The sequence below is a fragment of the Procambarus clarkii genome, chromosome 43, assembly GCF_040958095.1.
Source record: "Procambarus clarkii isolate CNS0578487 chromosome 43, FALCON_Pclarkii_2.0, whole genome shotgun sequence".
Lineage (NCBI taxonomy): Eukaryota > Metazoa > Arthropoda > Malacostraca > Decapoda > Cambaridae > Procambarus > Procambarus clarkii.
In genome coordinates, this window is record NC_091192.1 from 493,146 (window position 1) to 515,962 (window position 22,817).

Sequence of the window (22,817 nt, forward strand, 5' to 3'; positions counted from 1 at the left end):
TACTGCATATCCAGTCGTTGACCCTTCAGACCTGCCAGTTTAGGGTTACCTGGAACTTTACAATTACCTGATCTTTGCATAAAGCATCGAAAACTTGCTAGTGTTCTCTGTCTGGCCACATGCCCCTGCATGAGGGAGCATCCTGCGGGACGGGAACGTTAGTATCCTCACATAAGCTCTAGAACCCTTAATGTTAGCGCAAAAATGTTCATGTGCCTAATTATGCTAATAAGGAAAAAAGGCAATACACGTTACCAGGTATTGAGAAATCATTTGACAATATGAAGCTGAGATGGACATTTGAGCAGCCAGCTTACAGAACTTTAGCAGCGTTAACTTAAGAGTATGTTGTGCACTGTCTTTCAGGGAGAGAGCTATTATAATCAGCGGTGATTAATCTATCATAGTTACGAGCCTCGTCTAGTCACCTTGTGTCGACTTCTTTGTGTTGTTGATGTATGATCATAACCTGGGGAGGATGAAGAACATAAAAATGTTGTTGTCGAGGCAAACCTAAGTCTATTATATACCTGTCCCCTTGTTCGCTCCCCTTCCTACCTGAAGCAACCGGCCACGGCTTAGTCTCTCTCCCCTCGCTCTTCTCTCTTGCTTAGTCTAAATTATTCACTATTTTATAGGCTTTCACTTAAAGATATATATAATTTCAGCATGCGTAATATAACTGACAGTATACATGCTTATGTTTGCTTCTTATACACTACTGGATACTATACTAGTACTTAGTATAAGGTGATTGATGAAAGGTACGCATCGTACATGAGGCAGCCCCGACAATCCATCAGTTCCCCCTCCCTCTTTATCTCAACCCTCCAGCCCCGTCATAGTGAACTGCTCTTCCCTACCCAATATAGTGATTCCCCTCGCCCAGGCATGCTAGGGCTCCCCTCACCCTGGCAGCTACACGCCACCCTTCACTTCCACACTACTCGTCTCCACACACACCGCTTCTCAGGGCGGCAGAATTAGCCAAACGTCTCGCAAGACTTAAGTATGATAAATATTCTTGAAGGGTGGACAAGCTACGCACCATTTGTAGCCAGATACCGTCACCAAGGATTAAGAGGCAATTCAGACGCGCCACACGCCCCGCTCTGTGCCTGGGACTCCACTCTACCTTACAATCCTCTGTGCTCCTTTAAACTCCAGACCCACTAAAAAGTTATTTCCATTAAGTATAAAACATGTACGTAGGTGATGTTTAGTTATAGCATTTCCAGAATATATGAAGTGATTGGAGAGCGTTATTGACTAGAACCCGAACTCTCAACTAATTCCTCTCAGTTTGCGCGTTATGCTCCCCAAAGTACAACATGCATAGTAATATGAAAAGTAGCGCCTCATAAAAATTTACGTTTTCTATGCTAAAGTAAGATAGGCTAGGTGGGTTACTTGGGTTCGTGAGTTTCTAATAGGTTAGCACTTTGTGTTGTGTTCGTAGTGGCAGCTGCAGGGAACAGGTTGTGTTCTACACGAAGAGTGAACATAACACAACGTTTGGCGTACTAACACGCTCCAGGATAAACATTTTTGTCCTCGTATATTGTTTGCACATTATATTATTATCATTATTATTTATTTTTACTACAAATATAAAACTGATTACATTATGATTTATGTGTGTATGTGTAAAACCTCATAACATAAAATCGGGGTTAAATGTTTTAACCCCGTACAACGGAGAGAGAGAGAGAGAGACGCGTAGCTAAAGGCGAACTATTAACAGGAGAGGTACTAGCACAAGGGGATACGGCTGGAAACTGAAAACCCAAATAAGCCATAAAGATATAAATAATTTTCTTCACTGCCATAGTTAATAAATGGAAAACATTAAAAATGATGTGATGGAGGCAGAATCTATACACAGTTTCAAATGTAGACTTCAATAGGCTCAGGAACCTATACACCAGTTGATTGACAGTTGAGAGGCGAGACCAAAGAGTCGAAGTGAGCCCTGCATGAATAAGTAGATGAGTACACACGCGCGCGCGCGTACTAAAATTCAATTTTAAAAGTGTAAGGTAATAAAGATGGAGAAAGGGATAAAGGAGACCAAGAGATACCTTCACCATAAGGGGAAGGCCACTACAGGAATTGAAGAAATAACATTATTTCTGGGTTAATTCCAGCACTGTCTCCAGAGGCTCACATAAACAGGGAACCCTCTACAGCATGTGGTATGCTGGCAAACATTAGAGTGTTGTACAGAAACCTAAACCAGGGCTGTTTCTAGGCGATCCCTTCTTACTCCAATATTCGAAAATGCAACACCGACCCGGAATCTGCGCCTTGTGAAACATAAATCCGAAATCGTAGAAGTACAAAGGTTTGCAGTCACATTAATGCCAGAGCTAAGAGGGCCAAGCTATGAGGATAGGTTAAAGTAAATATATCTCACAAAACAAAAGGAGAGAAGAAACAGAGGGGAGGGGGGTATGTTAGCGACATACATGATACTGACGGGAATATAGAAGGTAGACAATGATAGCCTCTTTAATGTAAGAGAAGAAGAGAAGACATAATGGAAACTGGAAACGCTGACAAAATATATAAGGTATTACTCGTACCCCCTACAGATGGTCCAAAATTTGAACGCACTGAGAGAAGTTGTGGAAGCCGCCAATATCCACAACTTATGGGTCAGATGTTGGAAGGAATTCGAATATTAGAAAAGGTGAATTATAAGACAACAGGTACAAGAAGACTAGTAGGCAGGAACATAGAGAACTACACCTCACTCCCCAGGGATGCACTGTTAGGTCATTACTGCCAGGTAAGTACAGACGAACACAGCCAGTCTGGGGTAGTATTTTAGTAAATTAAACCATTATAAAATATTGCTGTGAATTAAGCCTAGAGCTTTGAGAGAGGCAGAGGAGGAGGAGGAGGTGTACACACGACGAGGAAGGGAAACCTCCTTAGAGGGAAGAGCACGGGGCCGCTCCCTCCATCCCTCCCTCCCTGCCCCAGTGAAACATTGATGTTGCCGGAGGGGCGGGGCGCGCTCGGGGAGGGGCGGGGGGGGGGGGGGGGGGACGGCCTAGGGGGGGAGCAACGCCTTGGGGTGGGGGTGGCAACGGGAGAGAAGCAGAGGGTGAGACACACGGGAGAACTATATGCCGTAAAACTAATAAAGGTAGGATGAGGACAAGAGGTAGAGTGACATTACTGTGAGAGGTAGAATGACGTTACTGTGAGAGAGGTAGAGTGACGTTACTGTGAGAGGTAGAGTGACGTTACTGTGAGAGAGGAGAGTGACGGTACTGTGAGAGGTAGAGTGACGGTACTGTGAGAGAGGTAGAGTGACGGTACTGTGAGAGAGGAGAGTGACGGTACTGTGAGAGGTAGAGTGACGGTACTGTGAGAGAGGAGAGTGACGGTACTGTGAGAGAGGTAGAGGTGAGCACTATACCAGTGGAGGCTGGGGGCAGATGTGACAGCTCACCACACCAGGGAACACGCTGAGATGTGGGGCATGAGGGCAGCTAGGAGGCGCTGGCATGAGGGCAGCTAGGAGGCGCTGGCATGAGGGCAGCTAGGAGGCGCTGGCATGAGGAGAGCTAGGAGGCGCTGGCGTGAGGAGAGCTAGGAGGCGCTGGCATGAGGGGAGTTATGAGCTCTAAATAATGAGAATAAAAAATGCGTGAAAATTAAGAGACTTAACGGTAAATAATAAATTTAGGATGGAAGCTGTGTACACGAGACGAGCAGCTTGATATATCAACAAGAGTAATGAAGGGCAAGGGAACGAGGATGAAACATAGTAACAAAGAATGGTAGAGAGGAAGGGTGGCCCAGAGAGCAAGGATAGTGACAGTGGTAGAGAGGAAGGGTGGCCCAGAGAGCAAGGATAGTGACAGTGGTAGAGAGGAAGGGTGGTCCAGAGAGCATGGATAGTGACAGTGGTAGAGAGGAAGGGTGGTCCAGAGAGCAAGGATAGTGACAGTGGTAGAGAGGAAGGGTGGCCCAGAGAGCAAGGATAGTGACAGTGGTAGAGAGGAAGGGTGGTCCAGAGAGCATGGATAGTGACAGTGGTAGAGAGGAAGGGTGGTCCAGAGAGCAAGGATAGTGACAGTGGTAGAGAGGAAGGATGGCCCAGAGAGCAAGGATAGTGACAGTGGTAGAGAGGAAGGGTGGTCCAGAGAGCATGGATAGTGACAGTGGTAGAGAGGAAGGGTGGCCCAGAGAGCATGGATAGTGACAGTGGTAGAGAGGAAGGGTGGTCCAGAGAGCATGGATAGTGACAGTGGTAGAGAGGAAGGGTGGCCCAGAGAGCAAGGATAGTGACAGTGGTAGAGAGGAAGGGTGGTCCAGAGAGCATGGATAGTGACAGTGGTAGAGAGGAAGGATGGCCCAGAGAGCAAGGATAGTGACAGAGGTAGAGAGGAAGGGTGGCCCAGAGAGCATGGATAGTGACAGTGGTAGAGAGGAAGGGTGGTCCAGAGAGCATGGATAGTGACAGTGGTAGAGAGGAAGGGTGGTCCAGAGAGCAAGGATAGTGACAGTGGTAGAGAGGAAGGATGGCCCAGAGAGCATGGATAGTGACAGTGGTAGAGAGGAAGGGTGGTCCAGAGAGCATGGATAGTGACAGTGGTAGAGAGGAAGGGTGGTCCAGAGAGCATGGATAGTGACAGTGGTAGAGAGGAAGGGTGGCCCAGAGAGCAAGGATAGTGACAGTGGTAGAGAGGAAGGGTGGCCCAGAGAGCATGGATAGTGACAGTGGTAGAGAGGAAGGGTGGTCCAGAGAGCATGGATAGTGACAGTGGTAGAGAGGAAGGGTGGTCCAGAGAGCAAGGATAGTGACAGTGGTAGAGAGGAAGGATGGCCCAGAGAGCATGGATAGTGACAGTGGTAGAGAGGAAGGGTGGTCCAGAGAGCATGGATAGTGACAGTGGTAGAGAGGAAGGGTGGTCCAGAGAGCATGGATAGTGACAGTGGTAGAGAGGAAGGGTGGCCCAGAGAGCAAGGATAGTGACAGTGGTAGAGAGGAAGGATGGCCCAGAGAGCATGGATAGTGACAGTGGTAGAGAGGAAGGGTGGTCCAGAGAGCATGGATAGTGACAGTGGTAGAGAGGAAGGGTGGCCCAGAGAGCATGGATAGTGACAGTGGTAGAGAGGAAGGGTGGCCCAGAGAGCAAGGATAGTGACAGTGGTAGAGAGGAAGGGTGGTCCAGAGAGCATGGATAGTGACAGTGGTAGAGAGGAAGGGTGGCCCAGAGAGCATGGATAGTGACAGTGGTAGAGAGGAAGGGTGGTCCAGAGAGCATGGATAGTGACAGTGGTAGAGAGGAAGGGTGGCCCAGAGAGCAAGGATAGTGACAGTGGTAGAGAGGAAGGGTGGTCCAGAGAGCATGGATAGTGACAGTGGTAGAGAGGAAGGGTGGTCCAGAGAGCATGGATAGTGACAGTGGTAGAGAGGAAGGGTGGCCCAGAGAGCAAGGTATAGGTGCTGGGAGGAGTGAGGCACCAGCACTGCTCTTAACAACTCTTCAAGATATACTGTTTCATTGTTTCATTGATGTAGGGTCCATCTCTGGCCTCGTGCACACACTCACCATCTCTGGCCTCGTGCACACTCCCACCATCTCTGGTCTCGTGCACACTCCCACCATCTCTGGCCTCTTGTACACACTCACCATCTCTGGTCTCGTGCACACTCCCACCATCTCTGGCCTCGTGCACACTCCCACCATCTCTGGCCTCGTGCACACACTCACCATCTCTGGTCTCGTGCACACTCCCACCATCTCTGACCTCGAGCACACACTCACCATCTCTGGTCTCGTGCACACTCCCACCATCTGTGGTCTCGCTTGTTACTTTACTAGCTTCTCTCCTCACCATTAACCTTCTCTGCACAATTACCTTCTCCTTGTCGTACTTCTCCCACCCTCACTACTCTTATCCTCACTCTCTCCTCGTCTCACTACTCTCATCCTCACTCTCTCCTCGTCTCACTACTCTCATCCTCACTCTCTCCTCGTCTCACTATTCACAATTTTTTTCTCCAACTTCTTGTTAACTTGCCTCCTTTCACACATACCCATTCACCCCTCAGAGTAACACCATTCACCCCTCAGAGTAACACCATTCACCCCTCAGAGTAACACCATTCACCCCTCAGAGTAACTTACCCATTCACCCCTCAGAGTAACACCATTCACCCCTCAGAGTAACACCATTCACCCCTCAGAGTAACATACACATTCACCCCTCAGAGTAACACCATTCACCCCTCAGAGTAACTTACCCATTCACCCCTCAGAGTAACACCATTCACCCCTCAGAGTAACATACCCATTCACCCCTCAGAGTAACACCATTCACCCCTCAGAGTAACACCATTCACCCCTCAGAGTAACACCATTCACCCCTCAGAGAAACATACACATTCACCCCTCAGAGTAACACCATTCACCCCTCAGAGTAACACCATTCACCCCTCAGAGTAACACCATTCACTCCTCAGAGTAACTTACCCATTCACCCCTCAGAGTAACATACACATTCACCCCTCAGAGTAACACCATTCACCCCTCAGAGTAACATACACATTCACCCCTCAGAGTAACACCATTCACCCCTCAGAGTAACACCATTCACTCCTCAGAGTAACATACACATTCACCCCTCAGAGTAACACCATTCACCCCTCAGAGTAACACCATTCACCCCTCAGAGTAACACCATTCACCCCTCAGAGTAACTTACCCATTCACCCCTCAGAGTAACACCATTCACCCCTCAGAGTAACACCATTCACCCCTCAGAGTAACATACACATTCACTCCTCAGAGTAACACCATTCACCCCTCAGAGTAACATACACATTCACCCCTCAGAGTAACTTACCCATTCACCCCTCAGAGTAACATACACATTCACCCCTCAGAGTAACACCATTCACCCCTCAGAGTAACACCATTCACCCCTCAGAGTAACACCATTCACCCCTCAGAGTAACTTACCCATTCACCCCTCAGAGTAACACCATTCACCCCTCAGAGTAACATACACATTCACCCCTCAGAGTAATACCATTCACCCCTCAGAGTAACACCATTCACCCCTCAGAGTAACATACACATTCACCCCTCAGAGTAACTTACCCATTCACCCCTCAGAGTAACATACACATTCACCCCTCAGAGTAACACCATTCACCCCTCAGAGTAACCCCATTCACCCCTCAGAGTAACATACACATTCACCCCTCAGAGTAACTTACCCATTCACCCCTCAGAGTAACATACACATTCACCCCTCAGAGTAACACCATTCACCCCTCAGAGTAACATACACATTCACCCCTCAGAGTAACACCATTCACCCCTCAGAGTAACACCATTCACCCCTCAGAGTAACATACACATTCACCCCTCAGAGTAACACCATTCACCCCTCAGAGTAACATACACATTCACCCCTCAGAGTAACACCATTCACCCCTCAGAGTAACATACCCATTCACCCCTCAGAGTAACATACCCATTCACCCCTCAGAGTAACTTACCCATTCACCCCTCAGAGTAACATACACATTCACCCCTCAGAGTAACACCATTCACCCCTCAGAGTAACATACCCATTCACCCCTCAGAGTAACATACCCATTCACCCCTCAGAGTAACATACACATTCACCCCTCAGAGTAACATACACATTCACCCCTCAGAGTAACATACCCATTCACCCCTCAGAGTAACATACACATTCACCCCTCAGAGTAACATACACATTCACCCCTCAGAGTAACACCATTCACCCCTCAGAGTAACATACACATTCACCCCTCAGAGTAACATACCCATTCACCCCTCAGAGTAACATACCCATTCACCCCTCAGAGTAACATACACATTCACCTCTCAGAGTAACAACATTCACCCCTCAGAGTAACATACACATTCACCCCCATGCAAACTCTTATTGCAAGGGTGGTATATTCCTCCGGCGCTCCTCCCTGACCTTGCCAGTACGGACCACATTTACGAGACCACCTTTGTAGACGATGAGTCACAATACCGAGGCTGAAGGTGTGCTGACCAAACCACACACCAGAAAAGGAGACGACGACGTTTCGGTCCGTCAAGGACCATTATCAGGTCCATTGTGCGGGGAGCGAGGGAGGGTGGGAGGGAGAAGAAGTAAGGCAAGAGTGAGGTGAGGAGCAGGGAGAGGAGGTAATTCCTAGAAGGAAAGAGCAAGGCGAAGAGGTAAGAAGCAGAAAGGGGCACGGCTGGGATGGGTGTAATAATAACATGACGGAAGAAACGGAACGTAAGAATAAGAGAAAGAAAGAAAGAGAAAAAAGGGGATAAGTTTATGTCAGGTCACGTTTGTTAGAAAGGTTGGAGCATTTGAGTATGTACTGTGAAAGGGAAGAGTCCACAGCAACACAGCCAGGACTCAGGCTCATGTTGGGTGTATCAGAGCCGCGTCACCACCACGGCGTCTGTGTACAGTAGAGGCGGGAAACATTATTTTAGAGGGAGACCAATCAATAGGATGATTAAGAGTCCCTAACGAGACAGAAGAGAACACTGTGTCAGCAGACTTAACACTTCTCTTGTGTTCCTTAAGTCTGTCATACAGTGTACGACCGGAGAGGACAAGACAACTTTGGAGTAGCCACCAGCAGCACTAGCAGCAGGAGGAGCAGTGTGGACCAGGTTACTACGAAGAATGTTAGTGTGTCGAAAGTTTGTTTCTAATGTCAATTGGTGAGAACTTCCGTTGTGGTGGTGTTCATCGTCTGCTTCCTCTCCTCCTCACCGAGGCTGCCGTGGCACCATCAACCCCCGGTTGCAACACTCATCTTGCAATTGACGTTTACCTCATCTCCTTTATCGTCGCTTCACTCTCCCAAACATGGTTCCCCCTCACAAGCTAAAGCCTTCATATTATACAGGCATGAGTGTGTATGCTCTCCTTGCCTGGGCCTCTCTCCTCCTGCCCCTCCTCCTCAACTCTCCAGTAGGCCTACCACACATTCACTTGTGGCGGCCTCCTCATATTTTAGTCAGCGAACATTTTCCCCTTCCCTGCGTCTCAACAGTGCTCCCCTTCCCATGACTCTCTCCTCCCTTCCATCACACCGTCTCGCAATCAACTCGTCCTTTCCCTTCTTTTCAGTCAGCAAGCTCCCCTCTCTCTTGACTGTGGCCCCTCCCTTCCTTCCCCTTCCCCTCCGCCCCTCCATCCTTCCCTCCTTTCCCAGACGCCGCGCCGGCCCCCCAAGCTCCTGCTCTCTTCCCTCTTTAGCTTCAATTAATTTGTTCCCTTTCTCTCCTCTGGAATTACTCGGCTTCTCTCCCCCCCCCTGACTGTCCACCAGTCTCCCCTGACTGTCTACCAGTCTCCCCTGACTGTCCACCAGTCTCCCCTGACTGTCCACCAGTCTCCCCTGACTGTCCACCAGTCTCCCCTGACTGTCCACCAGTCTCCCCTAACTGTCCACCAGTCTCCCCTAACTGTCCACCAGTCTCCCCTAACTGTCCACCAGTCTCCCCTGACTGTCCACCAGTCTCCCCTAACTGTCCACCAGTCTCCCCTAACTGTCCACCAGTCTCCCCTAACTGTCCACCAGTCTCCCCTGACTGTCCACCAGTCTCCCCTAACTGTCCACCAGTCTCCCCTGACTGTCCACCAGTCTCCCCTGACTGTCCACCAGTCTCCCCTAACTGTCCACCAGTCTCCCCTAACTGTCCACCAGTCTCCCCTGACTGTCCACCAGTCTCCCCTGACTGTCCACCAGTCTCCCCTGACTGTCCACCAGTCTCCCCTGACTGTCTACCAGTCTCCCCTGACTGTCCACCAGTCTCCCCTGACTGTCCACCAGTCTCCCCTGACTGTCCACCAGTCTCCCCTGACTGTCCACCAGTCTCCCCTGACTGTCCACCAGCCTCCCCTAACTGTCCACCAGTCTCCCCTGACTGTCCACCAGTCTCCCCTGACTGTCCACCAGTCTCCCCTGACTGTCCACCAGTCTCCCCTGACTGTCCACCAGTCTCCCCTGACTGTCCACCAGTCTCCCCTGACTGTCCACCAGCCTCCCCTGACTGTCCACCAGTCTCCCCTGACTGTCCACCAGCCTCCCCTGACTGTCCACCAGCCTCCCCTGATTGTCTACCAGTCTCCCCTGACTGTCTACCAGTCTCCCCTGACTGTCTACCAGTCTCCCCTGACTGTCCACCAGCCTCCCCTGACTGTCCACCAGCCTCCCCTGACTGTCTACCAGTCTCCCCTGACTGTCCACCAGTCTCCCCTGACTGTCTACCAGTCTCCCCTGACTGTCCACCAGTCTCCCCTGACTGTCCACCAGCCTCCCCTGACTGTCCACCAGCCTCCCCTGACTGTCTACCAGTCTCCCCTGACTGTCCACCAGTCTCCCCTGACTGTCCACCAACCTCCCCTGAGGGACCACCAACCTCCCCTGAGGGACCACCAACCTCCCCTGAGGGACCACCAACCTCCCCTGAGGGACCACCAGCCTCCCCTGAGGGACCACCAGCCTCCCCTGAGGGACCACCAACCTCCCCTGAGGGACCACCAGCCTCCCCTGAGGGACCACCAACCTCCCCTGAGGGACCACCAACCTCCCCTGAGGGACCACCAACCTCCCCTGAGGGACCACCAACCTCCCCTGAGGGACCACCAACCTCCCCTGAGGGACCACCAACCTCCCCTGAGGGACTACCAGCGTCCCCTGAGGGGCCACCAGCCTCCCCTGAGGGACCACCAGCCTCCCCTGAGGAACCACCAACCTCCCCTGAGGGACCACCAACCTCCCCTGAGGGACCACCAGCCTCCCCTGAGGGACCACCAACCTCCCCTGAGGGACCACCAACCTCCCCTGAGGGACCACCAGCCTCCCCTGAGGGACCACCAACCTCCCCTGAGGGACCACCAACCTCCCCTGAGGGACCACCAGCCTCCCCTGAGGGACCACCAACCTCCCCTGAGGGACCACCAACCTCCCCTGAGGGACCACCAGCCTCCCCTGAGGGACCACCAACCTCCCCTGGGGGACCACCAGCCTCCCCTGAGGGACCACCAGCCTCCCCTGAGGGTCATCTACTAATGCTGTAGTTTTTCAAGCACAGAATAGAAAATAAAACCAAATACCATTGCGAGGAGACGTGGTGAGTGTAGCCCACGACCCCCTGAACCCCCTGGCGTCTCTCTCCTGCTGTGCTGCTGTGACTCTCACCCCTCAGCCCCTCCTGGTCACCCCTGGCTGGCCTCCAAGACTGGTGGAAGAGTCCCCTGGGCCCCTGGGCGTGGTGGTGGGGGGACACACAGCCCTCCCTCTCGCGGCGTCTTGCGGGCTCCGCCATCGCTGCCACCTTGCCGCAGGGCGGGGGAGGGCGCCGCCGGCCACCCCACCCTCGGCCCCCGTTCACTTCCCGTAAACTATTTCCTCTATTTCCTTTCCTTTCCGGTCCTGTTTTATGGCCTCTAGGGTGAGTTAGGTCCTTTGTGCCTTGGACTTTTTTTACAATAACTTTCTTATATATGGAAGTCTTAGTTTTCCTATTTTATCATTGGAGTCACATATTTTGGTTTAAATTTGCAGATTTGAAATTCGCCATGTCGTGTAGGCTTTACTGACATACAGACCACTTTACAAGTGTGTTGTTGTTCACTTTACAAGTGAACAACACAACACTCATAAAGGTCACCGTACAGGTAAAGTGATGCACTGTCAACACGTATTAACAACTGCTGTATTTTGTCCACGTGTCATCACCACACTCGGGTCTAAACACACCACAATATTTGACTAATTATTTGAACAAATCCATTTGATGCATCACGCTGTTGTGATTTCTGTGTGTTTTGACTAATTAATTGTTATTTGTAGAAACGTTCTTAACGAAGAAACACACTCTCTCTTTCACACATAAAGCAGAGGCTGGGCTGAACACTGCACTCTCTCCTGTAAGAGTGAACCAGACTAATAAGTTCGGGAACTGAACATCTCTCAAACCATTAAGCTCACAGTTTTTTGCTATTCTTATTAATTTGCTAAATATAATTGGCGAAGAAAAATGGCGCTATTACCATTTGTCTTCGTTCTTGACTTATAATCGCGGCTCCTGGGAAAACATGGCGGGAAGGAAGTAGTTGGGCACATTACTTTGCACCTAATGTTCACTTAGCAGTAAATAGGCACTCCTGGAATTAGGTAAGTGTTATGGGGTTGGATCTCTGGAAGGGTCAGTAGTGATAAGAACACAGGCCGTCTGGCCTTAACAACGGTGACTGTTACAATATTCTGACGACCTGCAGTGACCACTACGGTATTGTTCCCACTCTCATACAGTACACACACAGCAAAAAAAAAAAAAATAAAAACCCTCCGAGAGAATGATGATAATGGGCGACAAAATGGACAAAAGAGGAACTCATTTGTGGCCACCGCGGGTGATATAACATTATAAACCCCACAAAGTGCGGCCCCGAGGCAGGGAAATGATGTGGTGGGAACTTGCACAACAAGTTATGCCACAACAATGACAGCGCTTTTCTCTGCACTGATTCTCATTCGTTTAGAATATTGCTGTGTCGACGTCTTCTTGATAGTCCAGATGGAGAATATATATATCTGTTGTTGCTGGTTATCCTGAGATGATTTCGGGGCTTAGCGTCCCCGCGGCCCGGGCCTCGACCAGGCTTCCAATTTTGTTACACATCCCCAGGAAGCAGCCCGTTGCAGCTGTCTAACTCCCAGGTACCTATTTATTGTTAGATGAACAGGGAGCATCAAGGTGATAGAAACTGTTCATTTGTTTCTGCTTCCGCTGGGATAGAACCCAAAACCTTAAGACTACGAATCCAGAGCGCTGTCCACTCAGCCGTCAGGCCACTCCTGCAATCCTGCTGGCAGAAGGCAGGATGGCATTTCATGCAATCCTGCTAGCAAGAAATTATAAGACATATCAGGATTTAAACATGGGAAATGGCTAAAGGTCAGGTCCCAAGTTACTACACAAAAGTATTCAGTAGAAGGATGATGGATATGGTAGAGACTGAAGATAATTCCAACAGAAATTAGAGTAGTAATTAAGTACAGCGTGAAAACACTCGCCATCAGAGGAACGAGACTCGCCTCCTTTCTCCCAGGACTTACAATATACTGGAGGCAAACCAGAGGGTTGTTCAGTAGACGGTGCCAGGTCAAGCAGACTGTGATGTGATGTGAGCGGTGTGTTAGAGTGATGACAGGATGCCAGATCGTGTGTGCCAGGTAACCAGTTACTAGCATCACCCGGCAGGAGCACTCCTCCTCAGGCACCAAATCTGGTGGACACATCACGTGTCAAAATATACCCTTCTATTTTGGGTTATAGTTGGTATCACTTCATTCATTTTCACCGAGAGTTGTGTATGATCGGAGCCTTTACGGACAGGCACTCCAGATATATATATATAGATCCCAATGTCAGGAAGGCTGATAAGGCTTATCTGGGATCCCCCAGGCTCGCTACGGCCTTCCCCCAGGATGCAACCTACAACAGTTAACTAACTCCTGGATAACTATTTGCCACTAAGTGAACACAGGCATCGATTGAAAGGAAAAATGCCCAATCGTCTCTGCTCCAAGGCGGGGAAATAGAACCCGTGACCTTCCTGTATTGAACTTGAAGAATTTATTAAACGTAAAAATTTAACTTGTGTAATGACCTAACTACTAGATAGTGGAGTCTTCACCGCCATCTCATCATTTGTATTTACCAATATTGTAAATTCTACTTAAAACAAAAAACAGCAAATTAACACAACACAATAATTGTGCCGGAAACATCTAGGCAGAATTATCCGGGAGAAATTAGTGTAGTGCCTAACTGGCTCCGTTAGTAAGAGGCGCTACAGCACCAGCAAACATGCTGTAACACACACATCATCATTCATCAAATAATAGTTCTCTTCTGAATATGTGAAGATCAAAATGTCGAACATAAAAATTGTGAGAAATTTATCATGACTGCACACAATTGACTTTTCTTCCCTTACTCGTCCCTTTCCCAGATGATAACCTGACAACGTCGTCCAGGCAACTTGCGACAACAATCCTGGAGGATGCAGTAGTACTCCGGGTTGCAATCCTTTTACCATGTCGTGGCCTAGTTGTCTGGAGATGTGCCTGGGAACACCCACCGCACTGGTTCGAATCCTCATCACGGCTACTACGGATTTTCTCTTTGATGCAGTCACGTTGGTGTGATTACTGTGTGTGTAACTTGTGATAACTGTCTCCTGGCAGGTATGGTCGCCCCTTGTGTACCTAATGCGCAACACCATCAGGCCAAGGTCAGACACATATATGAATGAGCTTGGGAGGATTTAAATAGGAGCTGCCTCGTGTGGGCCAATATGCCTTCTTCATTTCTTTGTTTTCCTTCTTATTCTCGCTGCTAGATGTCTCTCAGTCTGTACCCTCTTAGTTGTCCGTGAGTAATACACAACGCTGCACTTTGAACACCCTCAACACAATGTTTGGAGCTGGTCTATTCTCTATAAACATTTTCATTTCATATCTTTATTATGCACCCCATACCCATCCCGTGTATAAACGTATAGTGAAAATATAATTTTCGAAGCTATATATAATTTTGCGTTTATTATACGTCTCAAACTGGCATATTTAATACATTTGTCCCCTGAGAACATATAGTAAGCCGGGTATTGCCAGGGTAGCTGGGTATTGCCAGGGTAGCCGGGTATTGCCATGGTAGCCGGGTATTGCCAGGGTAGCCGGGTATTGCCAGGGTAGCTGGGTATTGCCAGGGTAGCCGGGTATTGCCATGGTAGCCGGGTATTGCCAGGGTAGCCGGGTATTGCCAGGGTAGCTGGGTATTGCCAGGGTAGCCGGGTATTGCCAGGGTAGCCGGGTATTGCCAGGGTAGCTGGGTATTGCCAGGGTAGCCGGGTATTGCCATGGTAGCCGGGTATTGCCAGGGTAGCCGGGTATTGCCAGGGTAGCTGGGTATTGCCAGGGTAGCCGGGTATTGCCAGGGTAGCCGGGTATTGCCAGGGTAGCCGGGTATTGCCAGGGTAGCTGGGTATTGCCAGGGTAGCCGGGTATTGCCAGGGTAGCCGGGTATTGCCAGGGTAGCTGGGTATTGCCAGGGTAGCCGGGTATTGCCAGAGTAGCCGAGTATTGCCAGGGTAGCCGGGTATTGCCAGAGTAGCCGGGTATTGCCAGGGTAGCCGGGTATTGCCAGGGTAGCTGGGTATTGCCAGGGTAGCCACCAGGATGCCAAAACAATACCTGCTTGCATATATTTTTTTCCAATTACAGGCAAAATAATACTTTGCGGACATGTATCGATTATATTATTATGACGATATTCCAAGAGTCGTCGTGGGGTTCAAATTGGCACAGTGTCAAATGGTACTTGTTTCACTTACGCTAACACCAATCCGACCATGTTGGGCACATACCCCACAGGAATCGGTGAGCAAACTCTGGCCTTCACTCTCAGACCCATTCTAATCATATATATTTAATTGATTTTGGTAGTTGTAGTCAACTAGTGCAGAATATGTTTTCGGTGCTATGTTATAAATTGATGAAATATATCTTAACTAGTTACACGAATTTCAATAGTATTTTGGAGGAAATAATGATTCATACCAACGAAGAAAAGTATATAATTTTGGGAAGCATACTGTTATAGTTATGGGAGTGTTGCCATGGAGACCACAACAAGCGCTCTGGAAGGTGAGCAAGAATCCGCAAAAGGAAAAAGATGTCGTTTTTTGTGCAATATCTGTGTCACTGTTTATGACATATGTTAAGCTGCGAACCTTAAGGCTTCAGACAATGTGCTCGGCACAAAGGTGTGGCTTCAGACGACAATTTAAATGAAAATATCTCACATTCATGTTGATGTTTATGTGTGGCGGTTAAATTTCCAGCGGCTCAGTCGTAACGATGTGTCACATTTGTAATGTTTTGCGTCTTGGGGCCTTTGTTGACCCTTTGGCACCAACTGTTGGGAGTTTCGTCGTTAAATATTAAGGTAAATGTTTATGACCTAGAACAACTATCAAAACAACATTCTCGGGACCTCATTTATGTCGTCAGCTGATGCTGATCTATCAGAAATACACATAATTTTTTACTCAAACATTGTTAGTACGTTTCATATTTTTTACCTGTAAACTGGACAACTTACATCCACGCAATACGAATACCGATCACATCATCTTCAACTTCAGTGACCCACAGCAATGATGGCTCAGTCTGATGCACAGCTCTTTGGCTTCACATAAAATGCCGAGCAGTTGCTGAATTGTACAACTCCACAAAGATATATATATATATATATATATATATATATATATATATATATATATATATATATATATATATATATATAGGGAAGGGAGTACCACCTCTGGCTGGAAGAAGGGGGACCCATAGCCTCGGAGGAAACCACACATAACGCATTGGAGGGAATGTAGGTCCCCTCCAATACAGTTTCTGTGTGCTTTTCTCCTACCACCCCCTTCCCCTTTTTTTTTTTTCCTTTATTGTGTATTTAAAGGTTACAAAACATACAAGACAAATGCCTAAAGGTTATGGATCTCTTGAAGCTCCTCCGCTTCTGGACAGGAACCGAGGACGCAGCAAGCATTTCCCCTCTGGATCGCCACACTGAGACGCTGAAACAAAAAACTGGAAGCCCTTGGGTCTCTGGTGACGTCAATGAGCTTGGAACCCAATTCCTTGAGAAATCCCAAGGCACTCTTGCCCCATGGGCCATGCGTCTCAGACGCTATGGGAATAAAGAGGTATTGACCTTCCAGTCGCCTGTACTTGAGTGATTTTGCTGTTTCCCTGTGGTTGGCCGCCCCACCTGCTTGATCAGCTCCGAAGTGTACATAGGTGTCAGCCAGGGTGGATACACATGTGTAGTCCCACACCAACTGTCTACCCTCCTTCCATGAGTATATGGTGATGCCATCAGGGCGAAGTGCGGGGAAATCCGGGTTTTGGACCCCTAGGAAGCGAGGTTCTCTCTCCGCTGGGCACCCAGCTGAGATGAGGCTTCTCTTGATGATGTCATTGACCTCGCTGTGTCTTGCATGCCAGCCCTTTGTGCTTCCGCAATGCAACCCATGCAGTCCGTATTGGTCTGCTTCCACCCTGTTGCAAATTCACTTGTATTTGTATTTGTATTTATATATTGTATTTACAATATATATATATATATATATATATATATATATATATATATATATATATATATATATATATATATATACACGAACAAGCCTGAATGGTCCCCAGGCATATATGCAACTGAAAACTCACACCCCAGAAGTGACTCGAACCCATACTGCCAGGAGCACTCTGCAACTGGTGTACAGGACCCCTTAACCACTCGACCATCACAACCGGACAAAAGATGATCGTAGCCGAGGCTAATTCCCCATCATCCCGCCGGCACTCTGATGGTAATCTTAAAAAATACCATGCCTATGATTCCTAAGGTTCTGGGTTCAAACCCCAGCTGAGGCGGAAACAAGTGGGCAGAGTTTCTTTTACCCTGATTCACCTGTTCATGTAGCAGTAAATAGGTACCTGGGAGTTAGACAGCTGCTACGGGCAGCTTCCTGGGGAATGTGTATCAACAAGGAGGCCTGGTCGAGGACCGGGCCGCCGGGACGCTAAGCCCCGAAAACATCTCAAGATAACCTCAAGATAAAGGAGCAAATAAATATATAACATTAGCAGCGTATTCAAGGCTGGATGAAATTAAAATAGCCTTATGAGTCTACACTTGAATGAACAGAAACAAACTCTGAAATCGTCTACAAGTTTACCATCGGGTTATTAATATAAATAAATGTGCCAAACCACAACGAAAGGCTGATATATAAGCCTTACAACACTGAAAAAAGACCGAGGGGATATAATTATGACATACATTGGTATACTGACCAACTAGCAAGGGTAAACAGGATGGTTACACATGGGGAGTGAGCACACGAGTGAGCCACACACTACAAGCTGCTTCAGTGAGCGGGTAGTCAATGATCAGTGAGAGCTACACTACAAGTGTCATGGACTGATAGAGCTACACTACATACAAGCTCATGGGCTGATAGAGCTACACTACAAGTGTCATGGACTGATAGAGCTACACTACATACTAGCTCATGGGCTGATAGAGCTACACTACAAGTGTCATGGACTGATAGAGCTACACTACATACTAGCTCATGGGCTGATAGAGCTACACTACAAGTGTCATGGACTGATAGAGCTACACTACATACTAGCTCATGGGCTGATAGAGCTACACTACATACTAGCTCATGGGCTAATAGAGCTACACTACATACTAGCTCATGGGCTGATAGAGCTACACTACATACTAGCTCATGGGCTGATAGAGCTACACTACATACTAGCTCATGGGCTGATAGAGCTACACTACATACTAGCTCATGGACTGATAGAGCTACACTACATACTAGCTCATGGGCTGATAGAGCTACACTACATACTAGCTCATGGGCTGATAGAGCTACACTACATACTAGCTCATGGGCTGATAGAGCTACACTACATACTAGCTCATGGGCTGATAGAGCTACACTACATACTAGCTCATGGGCTAATAGAGCTACACTACATACTAGCTCATGGGCTGATAGAGCTACACTACATACTAGCTCATGGGCTGATAGAGCTACACTACATACTAGCTCATGGGCTGATAGAGCTACACTACATACTAGCTCATGGACTGATAGAGCAACACTACATACTAGCTCATGGGCTGATAGAGCTACACTACATACTAGCTCATGGGCTGATAGAGCTACACTACATACTAGCTCATGGGCTGATAGAGCTAGACTACAAGTGTCATGGACTGATAGAGCTAGACTACAAGCGTCATGGACTGATAGAGCTAGACTACAAGTGTCATGGGCTGATAGAGCTAGACTACAAGTGTCATGGACTGATAGAGCTAGACTACAAGTGTCATGGGCTGATAGAGCTAGACTACAAGTGTCATGGGCTGATAGAGCTAGACTACAAGTGTCATGGACTGATAGAGCTACACTACAAGTGTCATGGGCTGATAGAGCTAGACTACAAGTGTCATGGGCTGATAGAGCTAGACTACAAGTGTCATGGACTGATAGAGCTAGACTACAAGTGTCATGGGCTGATAGAGCTAGACTACAAGTGTCATGGACTGATAGAGCTAGACTACAAGCGTCATGGACTGATAGAGCTAGACTACAAGTGTCATGGGCTGACAGAGCTAGACTACAAGTGTCATGGGCTGACAGAGCTAGACTACAAGTGTCATGGACTGATAGAGCTAGACTACAAGTGTCATGGGCTGACAGAGCTAGACTACAAGTGTCATGGGCTGACAGAGCTAGACTACAAGTGTCATGGGCTGACAGAGCTAGACTACAAGTGTCATGGGCTGACAGAGCTAGACTACAAGTGTCATGGGCTGACAGAGCTAGACTACAAGTGTCATGGACTGATAGAGCTAGACTACAAGTGTCATGGGCTGACAGAGCTAGACTACAAGTGTCATGGGCTGACAGAGCTAGACTACAAGTGTCATGGGCTGACAGAGCTAGACTACAAGTGTCATGGGCTGACAGAGCTAGACTACAAGTGTCATGGGCTGACAGAGCTAGACTACAAGTGTCATGGACTGATAGAGCTAGACTACAAGTGTCATGGGCTGACAGAGCTAGATTACAAGTGTCATGGGCTGACAGAGCTAGACTACAAGTGTCATGGGCTGACAGAGCTAGACTACAAGTGTCATGGGCTGACAGAGCTAGACTACAAGTGTCATGGGCTGACAGAGCTAGACTACAAGTGTCATGGGCTGACAGAGCTAGACTACAAGTGTCATGGACTGATAGAGCTAGACTACAAGTGTCATGGGCTGACAGAGCTAGACTACAAGTGTCATGGGCTGACAGAGCTAGACTACAAGTGTCATGGGCTGACAGAGCTAGACTACAAGTGTCATGGACTGATAGAGCTAGACTACAAGTGTCATGGGCTGACAGAGCTAGACTACAAGTGTCATGGGCTGACAGAGCTAGACTACAAGTGTCATGGGCTGACAGAGCTAGACTACAAGTGTCATGGGCTGACAGAGCTAGACTACAAGTGTCATGGGCTGACAGAGCTAGACTACAAGTGTCATGGGCTGACAGAGCTAGACTACAAGTGTCATGGGCTGACAGAGCTAGACTACAAGTGTCATGGACTGATAGAGCTAGACTACAAGTGTCATGGGCTGATAGAGCTAGACTACAAGTGTCATGGGCTGACAGAGCTAGACTACAAGTGTCATGGGCTGACAGAGCTAGACTACAAGTGTCATGGGCTGACAGAGCTAGACTACAAGTGTCATGGGCTGACAGAGCTAGACTACAAGTGTCATGGGCTGACAGAGCTAGACTACAAGTGTCATGGGCTGACAGAGCTAGACTACAAGTGTCATGGGCTGACAGAGCTAGACTACAAGTGTCATGGGCTGACAGAGCTACACTACATAGCTAGCTTATGGGCTCAGAAAGCTGGACTGTAAAGAAAAGTTGATGGAGCTGGAGTTCATAACATTTGAAGAAAAAAAGACAAAGAGAACATGATCACGATATATAAGATTCCTAGAGCAATTGGCATAATAGACAAAGACTAGTAAAGCAGGATATTCAGATGAGAAACAGGAATATAATTAAGCAATTCAATACTCTGGCAGTGAATTGCCATAAGTATAAAAGGAAAAGTGTTGAGAACAACGGCCCACGCCGTTAAAAAAAAAACGTGTATGACATAAAAGAAGCAGCAAGAGATTCAGTCAGCTATTACAGTAAGTAATCTGCAGGTGGAGAGTGTGCGGGAAAGACTACGACTAAATATAGTAAAGAATACCACAATGGGCGAGCGAGGGAGTGGGAACAGGAGTAGAATAGGTAGAGAGGAGGAGGAGGAGTGCACTTTATTGGGAGAGAAAGTGGGTGGCAGGAGAGGCAAGTCAGGAGGCCTGAGCGTGCACATGATCATCATCCCCATAGTTACAGTGACTGGTGTTTCGTACACTGCAGCTCCTGCATGTGCATTGTAAAAACTTTGACGCCACGGCGGGTTGTGCTGGTTTGGGTCTGGAGTGTTGTGTAGGAGCTGAAGCGCTTAAGCTTAAGCCACACCCGATCATTACAGCTGTAAGTGTACAGCACCACACCAACAACGTACTCGTTATACACCCTGTATGCCTAGTATAGTGCGGCCACATATACATGAAGCTCTATACATACACCAGCACACGCTCATCACCATCACCACCACACGCTCATCACCATCACCACCACACGCTCATCACCATCACTACCACACGCTCATCACCATCACTACCACACTCTCATCACCACCACACGCTCATCACCATCACCACCACACGCTCATCACCACCACCACCACACGCTCATCACCATCACTACCACACGCTCATCACCACCACCACCACACGCTCATCACCATCACCACCATACGCTCATCACCACCACCACCACACGCTCATCACCATCACTACCACACGCTCATCACCACCACCACCAAACGCTCATCACCACCACCACCACACGCTCATCACCATCACTACCACACGCTCATCACCATCACCACCACACGCTCATCACCATCACCACCACACGCTCATCACCATCACCACCACACGCTCATCACCACCACCACCACACGCTCATCACCATCACCACCACACGCTCATCACCATCACCACCACACGCTCATCACCATCACCACCACACGCTCATCACCATCACCACCACACGCTCATCACCATCACCACCACACGCTCATCACCATCACCACCACACGCTCATCAAAATCACCACCACACGCTCATCACCATCACCACCACACGCTCATCACCACCACCACCACACGCTCATCACCATCACCACCACACGCTCATCACCATCACCACCACACGCTCATCACCATCACCACACGCTCATCACCACCACCACCACACGCTCATCACCATCACCACCATACGCTCATCACCACCACCACCACACGCTCATCACCATCACTACCATACGCTCATCACCACCACCACCACACGCTCATCACCATCACCACCACACGCTCATCACCATCACTACCATACGCTCATCACCACCACTACCACACGCTCATCACCACCACCACCACACGCTCATCACTATCACTACCATACGTTCATCACCACCACCACCACACGCTCATCACCACCACACGCTCATCACCACCACACGCTCATCACCATCACTACCATACGCTCATCACCACCACACGCTCGTCACCATCACTACCACACGCTCATCACCTGTCACCACCACACGCTCATCACCATCACCACCACACGCTCATCCCCATCACTACCATACGCTCATCACCATCACCACCACACGCTCATCCCCATCACTACCATACGCTCATCACCATCACCACCACACGCTCATCCCCATCACTACCATACGCTCATCACCATCACCACCACACGCTCATCCCCATCACTACCATACGCTCATCACCATCACCACCACACGCTCATCCCCATCACTACCATACGCTCATCACCATCACCACCACACGCTCATCCCCATCACTATCATACGCTCATCACCATCACCACCACACGCTCATCCCCATCACTATCATACGCTCATCACCATCACCACCACACGCTCATCCCCATCACTATCATACGCTCATCACCATC

At 48.7% G+C, this 22,817-nt stretch overlaps 2 protein-coding genes across 2 annotated transcripts; one reads left to right on the forward strand and one right to left on the reverse strand.

The window, feature by feature from the left end:
• Window positions 1-5,496: 5,496 nt before the first annotated feature.
• LOC123755977 (small ribosomal subunit protein bS6-like) lies at window positions 5,497-5,862 on the reverse strand. Its single transcript, XM_045738990.2, has one exon. The coding sequence runs from the start codon at window positions 5,860-5,862 to the stop codon at window positions 5,497-5,499; it is 366 nt and encodes a 121-aa protein (XP_045594946.2).
• A 9,858-nt stretch (window positions 5,863-15,720) lies between these two features.
• LOC138350040 (uncharacterized) lies at window positions 15,721-20,621 on the forward strand. Its single transcript, XM_069300321.1, has 2 exons — window positions 15,721-15,748; window positions 18,925-20,621. The coding sequence occupies exons 1-2, from the start codon at window positions 15,721-15,723 to the stop codon at window positions 20,619-20,621; spliced, it is 1,725 nt and encodes a 574-aa protein (XP_069156422.1).
• Window positions 20,622-22,817: the final 2,196 nt, after the last annotated feature.